Raw genomic sequence first — 23,426 nt, forward strand, 5'->3', positions numbered from 1 at the left:
AAAGTAGGGGGAACCCCAAAAAGCTCAACATCTTGCATAACTAGACATCAAGTCAAACACGATATGAACACAACATCATTTTATTTGAATGTGGATAACTTTTCTGTGTTTCTTCAGTTAAGCTAACTCCAGTTTTTACATTCAGCCCTAAGTAATGTGATGAACTGGAGAAGCTGTTGTGACCCACTTTGGGGCCTACAGTTGACTGGCATCCCTGCATATTTTGGGCTCCTAGCCTGTTGTGTTCATAGCCTTTAGGTAGCAGCTGGAGACTCCAAACTAGCAGAATGTTGAGCACGATCTGGCCACTCAGTGACCCTGGCACTACAAGATTGTTCTCAACAGGCAAAACTGCCTCATCCATACTGCATATTCATTCACAGTTCAACTGTCAGCAAACACTAGATCTGCTTAAAAAGTAGCGGATACCCAGGGCAGGTGGGCTAGGCCTGCTGCCTTCAGGTAAAGAGCAATCCGTCCTACACTGGAGTCTGGATAGGACCACCTGATGACTACACGCTGATCTCGTCACTTGTATTTACTGAGAAGTATTTCTTCCTTTTGGTAACTACGTTTCTGTTCACTTCTGTCAAGAGTGGCAGAATCAAATTGTGTTCTTCCAGATTCTCTCATGATAAAATAGTTTAGCATAGTAGGGGTGTTAAAAAAATCCCATGTCCAAAGCACCAGCCCAGCCATCTCTGTAGTTTAAGGGATCATTTCCTTTATTCATGATGAAACAAGATGTCACTTCTTCTTGTTGCCTGTCTCCTGCCACCTTTTCCATGTTTAGTGCGTGATCTTGAAACAAACCGCTTAGTGCATAAAACTAAAGAAAGGCCATATCACATTATGCAACTTTTCCTGCTATTTTCAGTCATAGCCTTCATTTATAGAATTTTAGTAAGTCAAAGGCACTTGCCTAATGTTGCATACCCAACGATGCTCTCTCAACTAGTCTGTGGTTGGTGCCAAACAAACCGAACATTTGATTTTTGTCTTTAGTCATAAGGATGAGCTCTGTGTGCATGAGTGCTGACAATCAATAAATGCTTACCTGGAAGTACAATACATTTAATGATAAGGAATAAGGAGTGTGGCTGCTTTGGACCTCAAAAACAGAACCAGAGCTTATGTGTCTGATAAATTGTTACTCCACACGCTTTGGTTTGAAATTTGTCATTTCTAACTGCCAAGAAGTTGCTCTTAGAGAGCCAAGACCACTGGCAAAGAATCAAATATCAAAAATATTCTCATATTCTTGACCGACAACCTCGACTCGACATAACACAACACATGCCTGTATTTTCCACCACATTGGGAGTGAACACCTTGGGTTGGTTGTTGTGGTACGCAGAACTTCAATTCCTTCGGATCATTTGTGCTGAAGACACCTGTTGGTTTACTCTTTATCATAAGGGTGTAATTTGCGGTGTAAAATATGGTGCAACAATGGCCTAAAGGTGAGGGTTTTTTGAGTCTAAAAGGCCAAAAATAGGAGGAACGTCAAAAAGCTTGACATCAAGATAAGTCAAACAATATATCACGTGCAGGGTTTTGCTCATACTGGTCGTTGGGAAGCGCTGGACAAAAAAAAGCTGAAGTGATTTCAAGAAGTTTATGGGAAATCCCAATGAACACCAAAAACTGGAATCAATCTGACTCGACGTTGCTTAAGACTCGCGTTTTATTACTATTAATTAATTCCCTAAGCTGCTTTATTTTATTCCTCCTTCTTTTCTTCCGCCAGTGGTTTAATCTTTTCCACATAATTTATTGTAGAAAAAAAAAACAAGTCTTGGTTGATTTTCAAGTTCACCTCATCTGTCGATACATACAGGATCTTCCAAAACAAAAAAGACCTGTAGCTTTCAGGTAATTCAAGAGAGTTCCACCATGTCTGCTTACAATCTCAGTAACTTAAGTCTCCTAAGGCCAGCGTCCCATTTTGCAACTTTTCATCATGGGGTAGGTCAGATTTGCTACCGGCTGTTGGTGATCTTGTCGTCATGTCAGTTTGAGTAACTGCACATATCACATTCACTGACTGCATGCAGACCTTCCAGCACAGTTGTGCTCGCCAATAGTAGTGTGCTGCATGATGGATGATGGTTTTCTTTTAACATTCTGTTGTGGTATATAAATCACAAAACATTAGAATTCAGCCGCAATCTGCATTTTTTCTCCAATTTTCCCACGGTACATAAAACACAAGACATCAATCAGATGAGCTTCTCCTTTATCTGTGCAATCCATAACACCCACATTGCTACATTATACGCACTGCACTTCAGGAAAAGCATTTACTGGCTTTCAGCTCGTATGTACACAGAGCTCACCCTACGACTAAAGACATAAACTAGCTGCCGTTAGTGATGGGTCTTTCTTGAACGATTCGTCTTTAATGTGACTCGGAAAGAACGAGTCGTCTCGTGGGAGTGATTCGTTCAGTCGCGCATGCGTATTTGCGCAACTTCCTATAGTTTCTATATTGGAATTGATTCACTTGTTTCGAGTCTTCGGGTTTTGCGAGTCGTTCGTTCATCACGTGACACGGAAACAGAATTGAACGAAATGACTCAAAAAATGATTCGTTCATTTTGCTGAACGAGACTCAAAGGTCCGAGTCGGTAAAATGATCCGAACTTCCCATCACTAGCTGACGTGTGTTGCTGGGCACATCACATTACACAACTGGTTTCACAGGAGCGCACCAACAACTGCCCCAAACTTGCTAAGAAAATCGCAAGAAAAATATGGGTGGGGTTCGATTCGTTTTGAACCTGGTTTTGTAAAAGTTGACTCACTTGTATGGAATGTTATTTGATTTTAATAAATTTAACAAAACATTTGAATTAAAAAGTCAAATGATGTGACATAGGCGTAATGAATACAGACACAACAGGCCACACCCATCATATCATCTCATTGGTCAACAGTTGCAGGGATGAGTCGGCCAATACATTGCTTGCTTTCCCTCTGTGATAAACACATTTGTGTATTATTTCTTTCCTTCTTTAAGTATGCATGCCAATCAAAATACTTCAAAATATAATTAATCCAGTTTATCTGACCAACTTTGTTCAATTTAGTAATTGTTGATCCTTTAATAAAGAAATACAGTTTAGACCGGAATTAGTTGTTTTGTTTTTTTTATTTTGTGTTGTAGAAAAAAAAAATCTGTAGGCTTGAAATTTTCCTCTCTATGGGAATTTTATCAGACAGGAGCTTTGAGTTTGTTCCCTGTTTGCCGACTGACCCCAATACTCATATCATTTAAAATTTAAGTCCAATCCTATTTGAATTTTAAAGGACATCATATAAAGAAGTTAGACAATGTGGGATTTACATAACCAGTGTAAAAGTTTGAGCATGTTGCTTCATCAAAGAGATTATATAGATAAAAACAAATACACTTATTGTGGCTCAGAAGTTTTCATGTACAACAGATTTTAATTCAAGCAATCTCCAAAGTGACTGGTTGGTGTGCTGTTGGTGGTGGAGGTCCTGTGACTAACCGTAGTTCATACTTCATAAAAATGACAGGAGAGTTAAAATCCCTGTTGCAGTCTCAATTGTTGGCTGCTGTGCTCAATGATGGAGAGCCAGTGAACGTTGAACGTTGTCAGTAAATTATTGTGTTGGAAACACCGAATCATTACAGTATACAGATAATGCAGCCATGAGGTTGTTTGTAATTGCAACGTAAATGCCGAGCACATATTTTATTCGTTTATTACACTCATTTCTGGATGTCATCTCATTGTTGATTCCTGCCATGATTTCGGTGTTGCCAAGATGTCCTCAATCATTGACAACCCCGTGGCCCGAGCAGAACAGTAAATGGGTTAGGTAAATACAGTTTTGCTAAAGTTTGTGAAACCTTTACAATGATCGGTTTTGGCATAAATACGACTTAGAACACGATCAGATTTTTGCATGAAATCCTAAAACTATCCTATAAATTAAACAAATGACACAAAAACATTGTACTTGATCATTTGTTTAAAACGATTCAATGTTACGTATGTGTGTGAAAAAATATGTGAACCTCTAGGATTATCGGTCCACTTGACGGGGAAATTAGAGTCCGGTGATTCAATCAATGGAATGACAAATCAAGCCTGAGTGTGGAAGGCCCTGCCCTACTTAAGAACATAAATCTGGGCCGCCATCATCATTAAAGTCTGATCTTTACCAAAAAGGTTCATGGAAGTCTGTCATGCAATCAATCAAAGGAGATTTCTGAGGACCTCCGGGGTGAGGAGAAGAACTGCTGATGCTCACCAGGCTGGAAAAAGTTACAAAGAGTTTGGACTCCACCAGTCCACTGTCAGGCAGCTTGTGGAAAAATGGAGTAGTCAATCAACAAGGATCATTACAAGAGCAAGGTGTGTAACATTCCAGGAGGTCACAAACAACCCCATTTAAGAATCTGAAGACCTCTCTGGCATTGACTAATGCCATCCACCATCATGAGAACAATGAACAACAATGGGTGTGCATGGCGGGGTTGCAAAAGGAAAGCTTCTACTTTCCAAGAAGCACATTGTTGTTGCTAAAAACTACATCCATAATTTAAAAGGCTACTGGAAGAATTTTCTGTGGGGTAAGGAGTCCAAAATACTATTTTTGGCTTGAATAAGAAGCATTATGATAGGAAAGACGGGAACATTACATTTCAACATGAGAACTTAACCCATCTGTGATATGTGGTGGCATTAACCGGATTTGGGTCTGCTTTGCTGGCACTGGATCAGGATGGCTCGCCATCATTGAATTAACTATGAATTTTGGATTGCACCAGGAAATTCTACAGGGAACTGTCAGGAGAAATTGTCTGTGTACTGAAGCTCAAGAGACAGTGGTTCATGCAGAAAGACAATGACTCTAAACACACAAGTAACTCTATCAAAGACTAGTGTAGCAGTAGGAGGCACTATCGCTCCCTTGAACCCTCAGGTACCACGCCAAACACCAGGTAAAAGTGCCACAATAATAATTATTTTTATTATAATAATGTGCACTAAGCACCGTCCACTCCACACTACTCCAATAATAAATCAATCCTCCACTCCCAGACGCGTTGCCCTCCTACCACCCAGCTCAGCTCGCCGTCTGGGAGCTCTCACAGTCCTTTTATATATCCTGACCCAGAAGTGTTTCCAATCCCCAGTCCATGGGACTCTCAATCACTTCCGGGTCAGGTACAAGTCCTTTTCTTCTCACCCCGGAAGCACGTCGCTCTTTCTCGGACGCACTTCCGGGTTATAGGGCACGGAGAAGTCTTCGGTCCTCCCTGCAGCTCCCTCTTGCGGCCCCTGTGGTATCCAGCAGGGTCTTGTATAAAAACTACATGTCCCATGACTCCCTGCTGGTCTTTGGGGCACCTCCATACTGCAGGGAGGGCTCCATCTGGTGGCTTGGCCGGGATAAACTGCCTGGCATAGTCCACACTAGCTAAAGCAGAAGAACTAGTATGTTTTGGAATGGCTGAGTCAAGTCCTGACCTCAACCCTAAAGAAACGTGGGAGGAACTGAACCAAGCAGTTCATGAGAGAAACCCCACAAACATCCTTGAGTTGAAGACGCTCTGGCAGGAGGAAGTGGCTGATCATCAGTTACTAGAAACATTTCATTGACATTACTGCTACACAAAGGGGTCAACACCAAAATTCTCGTTTTTTCACACAAAAATACTTATCATTGGAACATTTTCCTCAATAAGTAAATGAAAATTTATAATGTTTTGTATCATTTGTTTATTTCGTTTTTTTAATCCAGTTTTAGGACTTACATAAAAACCTAATCACATTTTAGGCCATATGTTTGACAAAATAGAAAAAAATCTGAAGGGTTCACAAACTTTTTAGCATCACTACCAATGAAATAAATAAATGTTAAAACAACAAGTCATACAGCGGCCACAAAGTCAAGGAACAAATGGGCAACTAAAATATAGTCTGTGGAGAGCATGTAAACCAAACCACCTACTCACCCTAAAAAATAATCAATAAAAAAAACCCATTATGACTAAAACATCCAGGATTTAGTCATCTTTTTGGATGTCCTTTGAGTTTCTAAAATTGTTGCAGGTTTAGTTTGGACGGGTTCATTTCAGAGGTAACAGAACAACATTGACCATGAACTTCTGGCGTGAATTTTATTTTACATTTTTGTAAGTATTAAGCTGTCCACCTGCCTGGGTGCCTTTCTAAACAGGGTTTTTTTGTATGGTGCTAAAGAGAAAATGAAAACTTACACAAAACACTAAGACCATAAAAATAAACAATGTGGAAAGATATTTTTATACTGTATGTTTTAGTTCTGAAACAGAATTTCACATCATGTATTTGAACTGTCTTTCCTCTTCTCTGTTTTCTAACAGTGAAATAAAGAATTACAGATGCACCACTTTATTAGTAGCACCCATCATTTTGGTTTATTACTCGTCCTCCCAACTGCTAGAATTTCTCATGTTATTGTCTAAATAAATTGTCCAAAAGCAGGTGCTGCCCACGCCATCTGCCAATTATGCCAACGTCGTTTAAACTGAGTGGTTTCCGAGGCTGTCTGTTCTCTGAAGGGCTTGTTTCAGATCATCCCAGAGTTTCTCTGTTGGACATACATCTGCTGGCTGGCCGATGACCACGGCCTCTACATTCACTACTTTGCTAGGACTGTGACAAGGAAAAGCCATTCTGTAGGGATGAAAGGGTACACCATAGTGAATTTCAAAGATAGTGTGGCATTCAAATGTCCCTTTACTCAAGGCAAGAATAAGCAGGAGCCAGTTAGTTTTAAGTAGTGCACAATTTCACCAGTTCTTTAGTGCTCAGAGCTACAGTTTCTTATCCCAGTGCAGCTGCAGGCAGTCACTTTCAAATGTGGTTTGCTTCAGATTAAAGGGCGTCCTTTGACTGGGTTGCATTTTGACGATTGATCCTTCGTTGTTCCATCAGTGACCAGGTTTGTGCGTAAAGGCCACAGAAGTATTGCCATCGGTGGTCTACATACATCAGCTCATCTGATGCACATTGCCTAATCAAGTTCATGTTTCCCTTTAAATTCCCTGCCTTCCCACTTTACGGTACGCTGGATGCCACTTCTGACTGAACGCTCCCTTTTGTGTAAAGGGCTGGTAGACTGAATATGACCGCCAAACACACATAACATAAGCATGAGCCACCATCCTGAATGATAAGTTATCGGCTTCAGAAAGGAAGCTCCAGACTAAGTGTTCACGCTACACACATGACATTTCAGAGGACAGAAAGGAATTGTTAGCAGAAATTGCAGGAATGGAGTTAAGAATTTTACACAATCAACAGATGCCAAGCGTTAACCACAAACATTTCACCACTCATTAAAGGCCCTCACTTTGACCAATTAAAACACAACTGCATTATTGGCATTTTCAGAGCATGATTCAAAATGCAAAAATAAAACACAAAAATGATTAAAATATATACATATATATTCCTTCACATTACCTTGGATTTGTAAACTTTCTGCTCACTGAACTTAATTTATAGCACACTGGAAATCTTCACATCCCTGAATATGTTTAACTTTTGCCGCCTTCGCGTAGGATACGTGCAAATAACCTCTGCAGGACATGAGCGATGGGAAAAACAAACCGAACAAGACTCTGCCACACACTGACTTTGCCCAAGAACGTTATTCCCTACATTTAAATATGGAACTTACTTTGTCCGACCACAGTAGTCTGAGTGGATTTATGAGCCTCAAGTTGAATCTGAAGGAATGGCAAAATCATTCTAAGCAAGGACCAGCGAGATGAACTCAGTAACAAAATTTCTGAAAAAAAGTGTTGGCAGTCAGAAAATGTGAACATTTACAGGTAGTGAGTGAGGAGAGGTTGCTGAGACAATGGACAGTTGAAATCCTTAATCTGACTTCCTGTGTAGCTTTGTAAACCCATAGACATATATATATACTCAGCAAAAAAAAGAAACGTCCTCTGACTTTCAACTGTTTTTACTTTCAGTAAACTTAATGTGTAAATATTTGTATGAACACTAAGAGAGTCAACACCATAAGACATAAACTAAAAATGTTTCACAATGTGTCCCTGAATGAAGGGAGGCTCAAAATCAAAAGTACCAGTCAGTATCTGGTGTGGCCACCAGCTGCTTGAAGTACTGCAGTGCATCTCCTCCTCAAGGACTGGACCAGATTTGTCAGTTCTTGCTGTGAGATGTTACCCCACTCTTCCACCAAGGCACCTGCAAGTTCCTGGACATTTCTGGGGGGAATGGCCCTCACCCTGCGATCCAACAGGTCCCAGACGTGCTCAATTCCTTCGACGATAAACACGAATCCGTCCATCACCCCTGGTGAGACAAAACTGTGACTCATCAGTGAAGAGCACTTTTTGCCACTCCTGTCTGGTCCAGCGAAGGTGGGTTTGTGCCCATAGGCGGCGTTGTTGCTGGCAATGTCTAGTAAGGACCTGCCTTACAACAGGCCTACAAGCCCTCAGTCCAGCCTCTCTCAGCCTATTGCGGACAGTCTGAGCACTGATGGAGGGATTGTGTGTTCCTGGTGTGACTCGGGCAGTTGTTGTGGCCATCCTGTACCAGTCACGCAGGTGTGATATTCGGATGTACCGATCCTGTGCAGGTGTTGTTACACGTGGTCTTCCACTGCGAGGATGATCAGCCGTCCTTCCTGTCTCCCTGTAGCGCTGTCTTAGGCGTCTCACAGTGTGGACATGGCAATTTATTGCCGTAGCCACATCAGTAGTCCTCATGTCTCCCTGCAGCATGCCTAATGCACGTTCACGCAGATGAGCAGGGACCCTGGGCATCTTTCTTTGGGTGTTTTTCACAGTCGGTAGACAAGTCTCTTTAGTGTCCTGCGTTTTTAGAACTGTGACCTTAAATGCCTATTTTCTGTAAGCTGTTAAGGTCTTAAGGTGCATGTTAATTAATTGATTATGGTTAATTCAACATGCATGGAAAACATTGTTTAAACCCTTTACAATGAAGATCTGTAAAGTTATTTGGAATTTTAAAACATAATTGTTGAAATACACAGTCCTGAAAAAGGGACGTTTCTTTTGTTTGCTGAGTATAGATAGATGCCGCATTCACTGTGTTGCCCAGTCGACACGATACATCAGCGTGTCTGCCATATTGCGAGTGGCAAAAGTGCCATTTAAACTAATACAGGTAGATGTAGAAACCGGGTTTTCTGATGAAAAAAACAATAACGTTTAAAACAGTATCGTTTACATACAACAGATTTAGGCGAATCATTTAAATGTAATTATTTATATCCATTTATATACTAATAATGGCAATTATTAAATAATAATAATACTAATTATTATTAATGAACAATTCCTCTCATATAAGTAACATTTCTCGGACTGCCTTCTTCCATCTCCAAAACATTTCTAGACTTCGTCCTGTTCATACGCAACACAGTACTAAAGTATTGGTTAATGCCCGAGTCGCCTCACATATAGATTACTGTAATGGTATTCTATCTGTCATCTCACAAAAACGTATATATCGCTTACAATTTATTCAAAATTCTGCTGCCAGGATAATAACCTGCTGTTCTAAATCCACTGAACATACTACACCTATTCACTCTCAACTTCACTGGCTCCCTGTTAACTAGAGGATACAATACTAAATACTGCTCTTAACATTTTAAAGCTCTCCACAACCTCACTGATCTCCTACAGACTGACACTTGTCTCACTCACTCAGATTCTCATCTGCAGCTGTACTTTCTGTACCATACATCAAACTCTGTGCTATGGGAGCTCGAGCGTCTCTCATAGTGCACCTCAACTTGGGAATTCTCTTCTGTCTCATATACATCAGCTCGATTCAATAACACATTTTAAAACTCCCCTTAAAACTTATCTGTTCAAACTGGCATACCAATTGTGAATTTTGCACTGTTCCTCCAGTTATCTGTGTTTGCTAATCATTGCTTTTTGATTTGTCATTCTCTTGTTTTAATTTTACTAATGTTGTTTAATTTTATTGTAAGGTCACCTTGAGGCTAAGAAAGGCGCCTATTAAATAAAATGTATTATTATTAATTATTGAGATGAAAACTTGACCAATGTCTGAAAGTCAAAATAGTAAGACTGCAACTGGCAGTCTGGTCTTTCTTTTAACAGTGAAATGATACAATAAAATTGTTTATTTTTGTCATTGGCTTAATAATTTCTGAAAACATTTCATTCATTCCTCTCTCAATCTCTCTCACACACGCACACACACACACACACAATGTGGGTACTTAAATATATACAGGATAGGATCTAAAATCCTTGAAACAGAACTGTCTTACATAGCTTTTTCCGTGTGTTGCCACTCTGTAATTTGAGAGTATTCAGTCTGGCAATATGCAGCCAAAGTTTGTGGAAGACAGACATACGGTGGCTTGCAAAAGTATTCGGCCCCCTTGAACTTTTCCACATTTTGTCACATTACAGCCACAAACGCGAATCAATTTTATTGGAATTCCACGTGAAAGACCAATACAAAGTGGTGTACACTTGAGAAGTGGAACGAAAATCATACATGATTCAAAACATTTTTTACAAATAAGTAACTGAAAAGTGGGGTGTGCGTAATTATTCAGCCCCCTGAGTCAATACTTTGTAGAACCACCTTTTGCTGCAATTACAGCTGCCAGTCTTTTAGGGTATGTCTCTACATTGGGGGGTTGGTTGGTTGGTCAGTTCATAAGACTTCTGTATTGTCTGCCTGGCTTCTACCAAACAAAAACATGCATGCAAATGTCAGAAGATACTTTTATACACGGCGGTTCAGATGGGCGCATGCGCTTGGAACGGGATATCAAAAAAAGACGACGGGTTGGGGACTGTTTGCCATTTGTATTGTTTTTGTATTTAACAGTCTTCAAGTAGCTGAATATTTATGTGTAAAAGGTTGCATTGTGTACAGTTTTGTTTTGAGACCAACAGGTTATTTTCCTCGTTAGGACTGCAGTTAATTCCGTCCAGCTGCAGGGTAGTCCTGGGAGGGAAACGACATGCTCGTTATAAATGTTAAGACATCGTCCGTTAGGGGCCGGTTATCCTGGCTTGGTGGAATAAGAGTGAAGTACAATGGAGGTACAGAACACTCAGTAGGTAAAGAGCGTTGTTCAGTGGGTGACTGCTTTATTGGAGTTTAATTTACTCATATTATTCAGTGGATGCAGAGGAGCTTTATTTTGTTCAAGGCAACATCCGAGCCATAAGTAAATTACATAAATACTGTAAGGCAGATTGTTGTCCTTGACTGAGATGATTTTCTTTCAAGTTAAAACTTTTTTTTGTTTATTTTACTCTTTCGCTTACTTTTGTATATACTGTACCACAATTTGACTGTTTGGATTAATTTGTGGATTTTTTTCTTTATTCTTATCTTTTATGTGCACTGTGTATATATCTGCATCAGAAATGTTTTTATATACATAAAAATGGTGGCTTGTGACACGCCACACTGCCTGCTATAAATGTATGTAAAGCACCACAATCTACAGTATCCCCAAATTGTACAGGTAAGCTTTGTGAGGCAGTGTATGTGACTAGAAACCCACAGGCACAGGAAATATAGAAGGAATGAAAGTGGCCAAGAAAAGGCAGCTCTATAAACAAGGAAACAAAATAAGGCTTTACTCTGCCACATTCTAATCCTTTGTGACAGTTTTCATCTTTCCAGTATTCATTCATTCATTCAGCCATCCATCCACTCATTTATTTTGAATTAGAAACCAAGAAGCTTTTAACAACACATGCTAGAAAAAGACAAGAAGAGTAAGAAAGTAATTTTGTAAACAAAGTGTTTTTCTCTTTAATCGAGTTGTTGTGTACACACTATACAATGCAAGTTTACATATTGAGAAAAAAACCGTTGTCCGACACTAAAACAATAAAAATATAATAATTATAATAATTATAATATTAGAACACAATCTTACAGAAACACGAAAATGAAACAATAACGATACCTTTGAGGCATTAACAATTAACACTCAAACACATTAGCTTTGTTTTTTTGTGTTTTTTTTTTCTTTTTTATTTCATAAAAGAGAGACAAAAAAGGCCCACTGAAGGGGTTTCGGGTGGGGGGTGGGACGAGGTGCATTTCTGTCATCCACAGAGAAGCAGCTCTGTCTTCTACTTAAAAATACCAGCAGGATGTCCAGACTTCCCCTATCAGGCATTGGTTTGGTCATATTACCCTTTTTGAGTGGGGATGGGGTTAAATGAAGTAATACCATAACATGTAATACAATAAGAAAATTAAATAAATAATAAATTCAGGCACGCCCACTTGTGGACTGTGGGACCCAATTCCTGCCCTGTTTTATTCATTTCTAGAGATATACTGTGAGCTGGCAGAATAAAAATGATAACTTAGCTTCTTAGCCTATTTAGTATATGTAAAAACCAGTCATTTTAGAATAAAAAAGTGTCTTTTGTTTAAAAATTACTGCAATTCTTATACCACCAACAATTATTAAATCATGGACACAATGTTTTTGTTGTGAAAAAATGGTCAGAGTCATGTTAATTAGCACTGATTTTTAGCATTATATGCCAACATGACCATGACATCCATTATATTAGTAAAACGTAACTCAGGATGCAGAAAACAATGCAGTTAAAAAGATACATTGCAACCATGCTATTAAAAATATCTGATCATTATTTTTACAGCTGAAATGATTCAAATATTCCATCCCCATCCCACCCACTCTCAGAAACGTCTGTTCCACAACTAGCACAATGCCCTGGTGGCAGACTGCAAAGCTCCAAGGCGTTCAGGTTTTCTAGTTAACAAAACTGAAATACACACTGACTTTCAAAAACTATATAGTCAGGGATTTGATGAAATAAAAATCCTTGCATTAACCAACAAATGGGAAAACCCATATGTCGTTTAAAAAAAATACAATTAAAACTATACAAGAGCAGCCTAAACACCAAACTCCTATGAATTCCCTATCCACCAATGGCTTGTACAAAGTTGCTGATATTGCATCAGTAGTGGCAGGGAAGAGTGTTAAAACCCTTCTGCAAAATAAAGAACATGTGTCAACACAGTGATTCCAAACTGGCAGCAATTTTAGTAAGAAGCTAGATTTAGTGGGCTGTTAAAAGCTTTGGCTTATTTTACTCCCTCTATATACATACATACATACATACATATGCACGCACACACCCAAACATACACACAGTTGTGAGTGGAAACATTAAAATGTACTGCTGGGACAAATTGTACAGCCATCCATCATTTAAACAGTTTTTAGCATGTTCAAAGTCTAAAAACTACTATTATTTTAGTACCATTGAGCGGCTGGCAGGACAACCGTGGTGTCCTCATAATCGTACCAGGGCTCGAACTGTGAAGTGAAATTAGCTCATTTACAAATAAAAGGGTCACACATTCCTTTTCAAGGTGAGTTTTAGTTTAGCACTCTCTCTTTGCTTGATTCTTACACATTCTGTTTCAACCATCTTTGATATGGGCACTTACCCAAATTCTTATGCAGTCTTTTAATATGTTATTAACTTAGGCCTTGATACCAATTGACCACACAGCTACAATGCCAAATGTCATTGAAAAGAACTTTAAAGTTGCATGCAGTGACCCTGACACCAGAAAGTACTTCTCTATTCTCCCCCATTTTAAAAATTCTACTAGGAGTGTTAAACTTTTGTCATAACTTCAATTAAAACAAAACAAAGTCCCTATGCACTTGCCCAACAGCTGGACCTCTGCTTAATCTCTCTCTCGGTTTACAGAATTCAGAGTTTACTTTCACATTAGTCCGATTACCCTTGGCAAAACAAAATGGAATAGCAGATTGATTCTCTTTAATCGTGCGTTGGTGGCACTGCTATTAACCCAAAAATGTGAGAAGCAATTGGGGAGGGTACACCCCTTTTCAAAGTGGACATCAGTTTTTAAAGGCTACTCTGCCACTAAATATGATCAAGTACAGTATAATACAAAGAACAGCTCTGCATATTGCTACTGTACAGTATTTACAAGTCATTAAAAAGAAACCCAAGTCCTCCTTCAGCAAACTGCTTCTTTAGCTTCATCCACTAGGGGGTTTGGGGAGGGGAAAAGATATAACAAAAAAAAAAAAAAAAAACATGTAGACATCAAAGAGATTCAAATTACAATAAAAAAAATGAAACTCCAAAAATCACATCCATGCCTTGCAACAGCCATTGGTTACTCTTCTTCAGGAATATTGTATTTGTGCCTGTAAAGCTATACTTTTTCTTTTGAAATGATATGGGGTAGCACCATGCCTTGTTTACCACTTACTCTGAACACCAAGTTGCATGCCTCCTGTTGCCCCCTTTAAAACTGCTCATTCAGTGGTGAATTTCATATTAATTTCGTTCCTTACAATGGACTGAATGCTCTTGCATAGAAGGAACTAAAGCAAAAAATTTAGAATTTGAAAAGACTGGAGGGATGAATTATGTGAAACCAAAATGAAACAAAAAAGCAGTAAAGCAAACAAACCTGTAAACCATTTCAGTACATGATTACAATTTGAGCCGACAAACCATACCATTATCACGTAAAAATAATTTTCAGGGTTTGCCTTATAAGTAAACTAAATTGACCTCTCCCATATTGTGTGCAAAAAACGAGTTTTTACTGTTTCATCCACATTGCAAGAGAGATGAAGAGCCTTTATTGTAGTTGTGGAACATTTTGTTCAGCACTATGTGTGAGTGTTTTAGGGTATCTGTCTGGGGTGTGAAAGTGAAGGATGCATGCACTCCTCCTTGTATTCATATTCAATGCGATACACCTGATCAACAGCTTGTCGTGGCGCATCAACTATCCATCTTAATGTAATCGTTTTGACAGTAGAGAGGTGGACAATAGAAGGCTTGGGAGAAAATGATGCTAAACATCTAAAACAGGATACAGGGATAAAGAAATGTTAATGAACGACATGATTGCTACCGATTTTAAATTCACAATCTGAATTCCTATGTAGATAGAACGTGGAATTTGTATTGGGATTTTAGCTTGAAACAGGATACTGAAAAGGAGGAACAATACCTAACAAAAAAGCAGAGTTCTACCCTTACACTTTTATACCCCAAAAGGCAGGCGTACCACAGTTTACAGGGGAATTGTGGATGCGGGGGTGTGATATGGGCTGAAAGAAAGAGAAAGGAGGTCTGTGTAACCTGGGGGTTTAAGCCAGCACATTGTGTGTCACTGGTCACCAGAGAGGTAATGGGCTCAAGATCATCCCCAAGTCCACCCCCGAACAACCAAATCTACAAATGTATATCATTTTATGATTTTTGGAAGTGGAGTGTCAGTTCTGAAGCCATACCCAGCCCACATTGATGAGCAGTTTCCCCTTTCCTTTGTGGATGGACCAGAATGCACGTTTCCAGCCCTGGCTCATAAATAACTGGGCGGCCGTGAATGGGCTCTCTCATGGTCTTCATACCCTCCCTCTATTCAGCCCCAGTTGGCTGGCACTCTCCCCTTTTCCTTTGCACTGTTAAGTCAAGTCTCAGGCACATGCCTGCGAGGTATGAGTGAGAAGCTCACTGAAGGACTCAAACAATGTCTCCAGCCAACGGTGGTTTGCCATGCACTGTTGAACTACTTCTTCCTGTCCTGGGTCCTCAGCCTGTTGCTCAATACAGTCAGTCTACAAAAGACAGAAAAAAAAGGAGGCTGAAAACTCTGACACATGTACACAAGTTTATCGTATTATTAAAAAAATGTTTTAGTCGTCTCACATTTTTATGCAATCTTTTTGTTCAACCCACTGAATTAAAGCTGAAAGTCTGAACTTCAACTGCATCTGAGTTGTTTCATTTAAAATTCATTGTGGTAATGTACAGTGCCAAAATTATAAAAAAAGTTGTCTCTGTCCAAATATTTATGGACCTGTAACAGTTATTATGAAATGTACATTTGACTTCAAAATATTACCACATACTGTAAGGGGTAAAATTATTCTTTCAGCAAAAAACCTGACAGTGGAAATTAAACATAAATATTGTTAGTGACAATTACTTTACCCAACCTACCTCTTTTTTACAGCGCAGGAATGTGTGGTACTTGTAGTGATGCAGGCCATGGTACAGGCTATAGAGTTTGCAGTTCTCCACACCCAACTTAAAATCCTAAGAATAAATTAAATTAATGTGAAAGATCTAACCAGCTACTCTTTTGCAACATTTCTCTCAAAAACGGCTATATATAGCCAACTAACACAAAACATTGTGCAAAATGTTGAAAGTTCACACAAGAAAAAAGCAGAACGACCGGTAAAAGGAATAGATAATGCTTGCAAACATTTTTAAGCCACTAATTCTTAAGACAAATAATGTTAATACAGTACCGATAAAAGCTATTGACTATTGGCCATAACGTCTGAAATTTGTATACAAATGCTCACAGGACTGATAATGTCACAAATCAGAAATACTGGAACAGGCTAAACAATGAAGGAGAAATGTACATAAAGTTGTCGAAATTGGAACCTGATATTGACAATAATGGCTCTATGAAACAAAGACAATTGGTGACATGAAGCGGGCTTACTTGCATGCAACTTAAGCTATTTTTCAGGTTATCTGAATTCTTATGTAATACTATATTTTTGTAAATGAACTGTATGAATTTTTTTTCTTTTGAGGCTAACCTTTTTTCTTATTAAACCACACTACTATTCTTGCATTAAAAATAATAATTTAAAAATACATAAAAAAATTACAAGACACAACCACACAAATAGGGGATAGGTTGAGTGGAGTTCATTTACCATTTTTGGCCATCAATCTATGCACAGTCACCCATGACATAGTGAAAACATATTTTTAAAACTGATATCTCTCATTTAAGTATTCTGACTCTTTGTTGTGGCACTCTATATTGGGGTCAGGTGCATTCTGCCTGTCTTAATTATCTCCGAGATATTTCTAGAACTTGACTGGAGCTCACCTGTGGCAAGCTGAATTGATTGGACATCATTTATAAAGACACACATCTGTGAATATAAAGTCCCCAAGCAATCAAAGTCCAATGAACTTTCTGTAGACTTCTATGATAAAACCTTTGTAAGCCATAGATCAGGGCAAGGGTATAAATCCAGTTCTAAAGTGTTGAATGTTCTCAGGGCACAGCGGCTTCAATAAATTGTGAAATGAATGTAGTTTGGAACCCCAAGAACTCCCCTACAGCTGGATGTCCAGCCAAACTGAGTAACTTGGCCAGAAAGGTGGCCAAGAACTCCAAGGTTACTCTAAAACAGCTTCACAAATTCACCGGTGACATGGGAGAACATATTGAAAAGATGAACATCTCAACAGTACTCCATCAATCAGGTGTTTAAGGTAGAGTGGGTAGATGGAAGCTGCTTTTGAGTAAAATACATATGACAGGCCACATGTTATGGAGTAGCTTTATGACAAGTTTCTTGACTGTCTTTAAGTGGCTCATCTCAGCCCAGACTTAAATCCCACAAAATATCTGTGGGGAGACCTAATGATGGCAGTTTACAGACACTTCCTATGCAAACTAATGGAAATTGAGAGGATCTGTCAGGAAGAATGGTAGAAAGTGCCCATATCCAGATGTGCAAAGCTTGTAGACTTGCCCAACAGGACTCAAAGCTGTAATTGCTGCCATAGGACCTTCCATAAAGTACCAAATTAAGTGACTCAATGCTTAAATGAATGAGAGATTTGAGTTTTTGATTTTTTTTAATAAATTTGCAAAACGTTCACATTGTCATTATGGATTACTGAATGTTGATTAATCTGCAAACATGACAAATTTAAAATCAAATATACAACACAATGACTCAAATGTAAGCTATTAAAAAACACACAGATTGTGAAGTATTAAAAACACAGAATACAATAACTATGACATAATAAAAAGAGCAAACTTAATTTAAAGAACTAGTTTAAACGCACGGTGGCACAGTGGTAGTGCTGCTGCCTCACAGTTAGGAGACCCGGGTTCGCTTCCCAGGTCCTCCCTGCGTGGAGTTTGCATGTTCTCCCCGTGTCTGCGTGGGTTTCCTCCAGGCGCTCCGGTTTCCTCCCACAATCCAAAGACATGCCGGTTAGGTGGATTGGCGATTCTAAATTGGCCCTAGTGTGTGCTTGGTGTGTGGGTGTGTTTGTGTGTGTCCTGCGGTGGGTTGGCACCCTGCCCAGGATTGGTTCCTGCCTTGTGCCCTGTGTTGGCTGGGATTGGCTCCAGCAGACCCCCCGTGACCCTGTATTCGGATTCAGCGGGTTAGAAAATGGATGGATGGATAGTTTAAACCCAGTCATTCTTTGAATTCTGGAATGTGTTTAAACATATTTATTATATGAAGAAAACTGACAGTAATTTCCTGACACAGTATTTACACTCTTGTCCTGATGTGCAGAGAAATCATGGATTGCTATGCTCCCTTGTTGTACAAGAATATGGCTTTTCAATTACAGAATGTGTCCGGGAAGGAATCTGTTCTGCGCAAAAAGTAAACAAATTTGCTATAGGTATAATGAAAAGAAAAATTGGGCCAGGTGAGTTTTGGGGAGTTCAAGATTGCGTGAACAGAGAATTACAGGTATGACTGGGTCACTATTCTTTTGACTTCATTTAAAAAAAACAGTTGAAAGAAATGGTGTACAATGAAATTTATCAACAAGCAGCGGAACTGTGATGTACTTGTAAAAAATTATGAATAAATATCAAGATACAAATGAAAAACAACCAGAGGAAGAAAATGACATACTCAAGTAAACTTGTAAAAACCCCTGTGAATAAAAAAAACAAAAAAAAAAACACACACACACACACAATATATACATTTAACAATCTAGCTGATGGTTGCTTCCTGAAGCCCACAGTTTGGACAGAGACAAAACAAGAAACTGCTTAACAGCCAAAAGTTGATCCATGAGCTACAGCTGTTTAAAAATCAATCAGATACACTAGGCAACTTAGCTATGAACTGTATTTTCCTGACAAATTTCAGATCTTAATGTAATTCAATTTTCAGGAATATATAGGAATAAACTCTGAAGATTTCAAAAGTAACAGAGTACCGTATGTGTAGCCCATGATTCACAATGACATAAGCATTCGTCATTAAGCTATGGCACCTAAATAGATAAGGGTGTGAAAATCTATTTAATAAGTACAAATGTGCCACAGTTAATTAGCCAATTGAATGTAGAAAATCTTGCTGGCTGGGGTGTCCTGCTGCATCACTGATTAAAATAATGGAGAAAAAAGGAGCCTTTAACCATAACCCAAAATTTTTTTCTCCAGAGGAGACCAAGGGTGAACATATCTAACTGAAAAACATTGTATATCCTCTCATGCATTCCCATCCCATTCCCATCCATTTATTGCTATCAGAATTTGGATACAAATAAAGGCTGTTAAGATGACTTTTGCAGTGATTTGTAGTCTTAGCCTTCATTTACATAATCTTAGTTTACATAATCTTAGCCAGTCAGTGGCATAATTCTGTGAAGCCAATCTTCTAATGTGATGTCCCCAGTGAGTAAGTTCAACTAGTCTACAACTGGCTAGGTCACAGGTTTGACTTTCTTGTTAGTTGTAGGGGTGGGCTGTGTATATATGAAATGAAACTGCATTTATGACAAGAAGCTGATAGTCTATTGCTTAGCAAATGACGGCATCAAGAGGGAGGCACAAAGTAAAAGCCAAGGTTTTACTATTAAATTTTGACTAAAGTTTATTAGAAGTCCAATAGGAAGCACTTAGAAAAGATGGATAAGACCAATATTAATCTTTAGGTATCAGATGACGTGAAAACTATAAGGGGTAACATATTAAATAATTCTGAAATCACCAAATCTTGTGGTGGCAGTTTCATCTTATGAAAAACTACATAACACAACTAGCGGCAAATTCATATTGTATACAATTTCCCACATAATATATTGCATCCAATGTATAGGTTTTATTTGCATGCGCTTTCTGTTGGTATTGTAATTATTGTCAACTCTTTCAAAAAAACATGCAGGTACGAGTTTCATTGTACTATGTACATACGACTAAAAACAAGACTTGAAGATAAATTCAATATTAAGATACTATACAGTAATCCCTCGCTATATCGCGCTTTGACTTTCGCGGTTTCGCTCTATCGCAGATTTTATATGAAAGCATAACTAAATATATAACGCAGATTTTTCGCTGCTTCGCGGTTCTGCGGACAATGTGTCTTTTTACTTCCTGTACATGCTTCCTCAGTTGGTTTGCCCAGTTGATTTCATACAAGGGACGCTATTGGCGGATGACTGAGAAGCTAACCAATCAGAGCACACAGTTAAGTTCTCCTGACTGAGAAGCTAACCAATCAGAGCATGCAGTTAAGTTCCTGCTTGCTGAATGCAGTGTTAACCAGGAAGTCTTGTCTCGCTCATTCAGCATCAACGTGTTTCTCTGTGTAAAGAGTTGTGCTCTTTTGTGTTTATCTTTGTGCATAGTCAAGCCCTTCATTATGGCTCCAAAACGATCTGCTACTGCTTCAGGGGCCGTGCCCAAGTGCAAACGGAAGATGTTAACGATTGCGAAAAGGTAAGCGTTTTGGATTTGTTGAAGGCTACGATTCTTTTATTTAAAAAGTAGGAAAGGAATATAAGATCTACGGCCGCAGTGTCCTTTTAACCAGGGTGCAAAACAAGTTGTAAGTGGATGTAATAAGGCAGTATTCTGGATGGAATCTGCTTTAGGGATTTGGATTAAAGACTGCCAGAAGAAGAACAACGGCAGTGCTTCACAATCGCCTGAAGTGGCTCCTTTTGTAGGGCTGTAACGCTCTCCTTTGTTGTGCAGTAAAATAAAACTCATTGTTATCGTACAAGTCATCGTGTCATTGTTGGTGAGTAACCATAATTAATTTTCTACTTACAGTACTTAGTACATGTACGTACATTTAGTGTCACTGTACACACACATTTACTGTATACTATTTTTGTTGCATTGTACGTATTTATTGCTGGTGGCATGTCTATCGTAATGGCCGTAACATGTGATATCGGAGACACTCAATATCTTTAAAATAATATTTAGGTTTTACTGTATATAAACAGTGTGTTTATATGCATAATTTCAATGAATCTTACCTAATATCTAACAGAATACAAAGGGATTATGCTGTATAACTCTGCGGGGAATATTTATAAACAGTGTGGGAGAGTTTATAAGGGCTTAAAATATATAAAAATAACCATAGAAACATATGGTTTCTACTTCACGGATTTTCACCTATCGCGGGGGGGTCTGGAACGCAACCCCGCGATCGAGGAGGGATTACTGTATACATAAAATGTAACTTTACACCAAATTAAAAAAATAACATTGTTCAGTATTATTCAGTATACCATGCATTAATATTCTAGCATATTAAAACAAACACAAATTAAAATATACACAAACTTGCTCCTCCAAAAGCATCCATTATGAAACTACATGTGAATGAAGCATATGCCTTATCTAAGCAGTCATATTACGTGGCCATGTAACAGAGTTTCCATTTGTGAGTGTATAACAAGGAGTACTCTGCTCAAGCACAAAACGTTCATATTATATTATGTCCAATCATCCTTTCAAGCTTATAATGGCATAATCACTAAAAAAATTAGGTCACCAAACCATTTTTCAATTTTCCAAAATATAAGTTGCAGAAATCTTGTGAGATGAAGCTCAGCAGCCTAAAAAGACTTTCCGGTCTATCAATGGAAATTGTCATTATAGTTAATAAAATGGCGATATTTTTAATTAAAGAGTTTTTTGTGCATTTATAAAAAGACTATACTGCACCTACATCCACTGCTCACACTAAACCTGAACCACTCCGCACACTGCACATCCTATTGTCATCAACATGCTGGGAGAATTACTTAAATTGTCTACCACTCATCCAAAACCACAGTTACAAAACCCAATAGAAGACTCCTGTATCACTGATCCAAAGATACCCTAGACTGGCTCAAATACAAGTCTGCAATACAAAAATTGTGCAGTCTCAAAAAATTTGATGTTGCTATCTTCACAAAACGTCAGAAAGCTCAAACAAATCAGAATAATTGCTGCACCAGTCATTTCATGTTTTTAGTTAATTATTAACTAGGAACACATGAAAAAATGTATTTTTAATTCAGAATCTTCTGAATTGATCAGTGGAAAAAAAAAAAATCTTATAACGAAAACACTTGAGATGATGTCTAATGTTTGTCTGTAGGTTTCCTATTTAATCCTACCCCCTTTGATTGATCTGGACCAAACTTTGCATAGTTGCTCTCTAGGACCATACTGACAAGATATACTATTTTGGACACTGAAATTTTGACACTGGAATCCCAGGGGTCCCCCTGCTGTACACTATAGTTTGCACACCAGAGCCACCTGTTGGCAGACAAAATGGCTAGAGCTTAACGTTATTTCCACTGCATGCTGTTTTTATCAGTTTTGCAGGAGGGTGTTGATCAAAAGGGAAGTGTGTATAACACAAAGGAGAATCAATGGGTTGTTGGTCTTTCTTCATAATTTTGGCAGTACAAACTGTCCATCTTCATCTAAGACGATAAGTCAGAAAAGTCAGTGTTCATGGCCACATCCTAGCAAGGAGTTAACACAATTCTGGAGTACAATCTGACACGAAAAAGAACAATTTCTTGAAAATGCTGCAGGCTGCTTCTTTTAACTATATTATAAAAAGTATCTTGCACTTTTTCAGTGGGGTGTTGGATGAGACTTGATCAAGAGTGGTAGTGTAGCACAACACAAAGGAAAATCAAAGGATTGATATTTAACTCCTGCTTTGTCTTCCTATGTTCATAATGTAGGCACAACAAATTGTCCACCTTGAACTATGAGGACGAGTCAGATGTGACAGGGTTTACTGTTACAACCGGAAAGAAGTTGAAGTTAGAAGTTACTGCTATTCTGGAATTGAATCAGACACAATAAGAACAAATTCGCTACCCACAAGAGCAGAGACATTGATAAAGAGGCAATGTGGACGACTGATGGGACAGCCAGCAATAACAACAGGGTCACAATTTAAAAAACACAAACTTTTGTTTTCTTTCCTTAACCCAATCCACAAATACAATCATGCATCGATCGACTTATGGCTCCATTTGGGACTGGCCATTTGGCTTTACATGAAATTTGACGTTTTTCAGTATCAAAGTGTACAGATGATTGCAACTGAAGTTCTATGAGCATTATGTGGGACACCAGTAAGCATACTTTAACTATCGGCACACAGTACGACAAACAGATCCTCACATTTTGATTGGCAATATGCCAGGTCCATGTAGGAAGTGTTTATCAACCACTGGACTGTACATTAAAATAATTCCTCAAGAG

General features: G+C 38.7%; 1 protein-coding gene across 2 annotated transcripts in view; it reads right to left on the reverse strand.

The window, feature by feature from the left end:
- Window positions 1–15,352: 15,352 nt before the first annotated feature.
- The window catches only part of prr12b (proline rich 12b), a 154,224-nt gene continuing 146,150 nt past the window's right edge, over window positions 15,353–23,426 (reverse strand). For both annotated transcript variants that reach the window (XM_039775849.1, XM_039775848.1), the window contains 2 exons: window positions 16,100–16,195; window positions 15,353–15,714 (listed from right to left, as the gene is read on the reverse strand). In XM_039775849.1, the coding sequence (XP_039631783.1) occupies window positions 15,574–15,714; window positions 16,100–16,195 (237 nt within the window). In that variant the 3' untranslated portion in view covers window positions 15,353–15,573. The remainder of the gene's footprint in view (window positions 15,715–16,099; window positions 16,196–23,426) is intronic.

The sequence above is a fragment of the Polypterus senegalus genome, chromosome 13 (assembly GCF_016835505.1).
Source record: "Polypterus senegalus isolate Bchr_013 chromosome 13, ASM1683550v1, whole genome shotgun sequence".
Lineage (NCBI taxonomy): Eukaryota > Metazoa > Chordata > Cladistia > Polypteriformes > Polypteridae > Polypterus > Polypterus senegalus.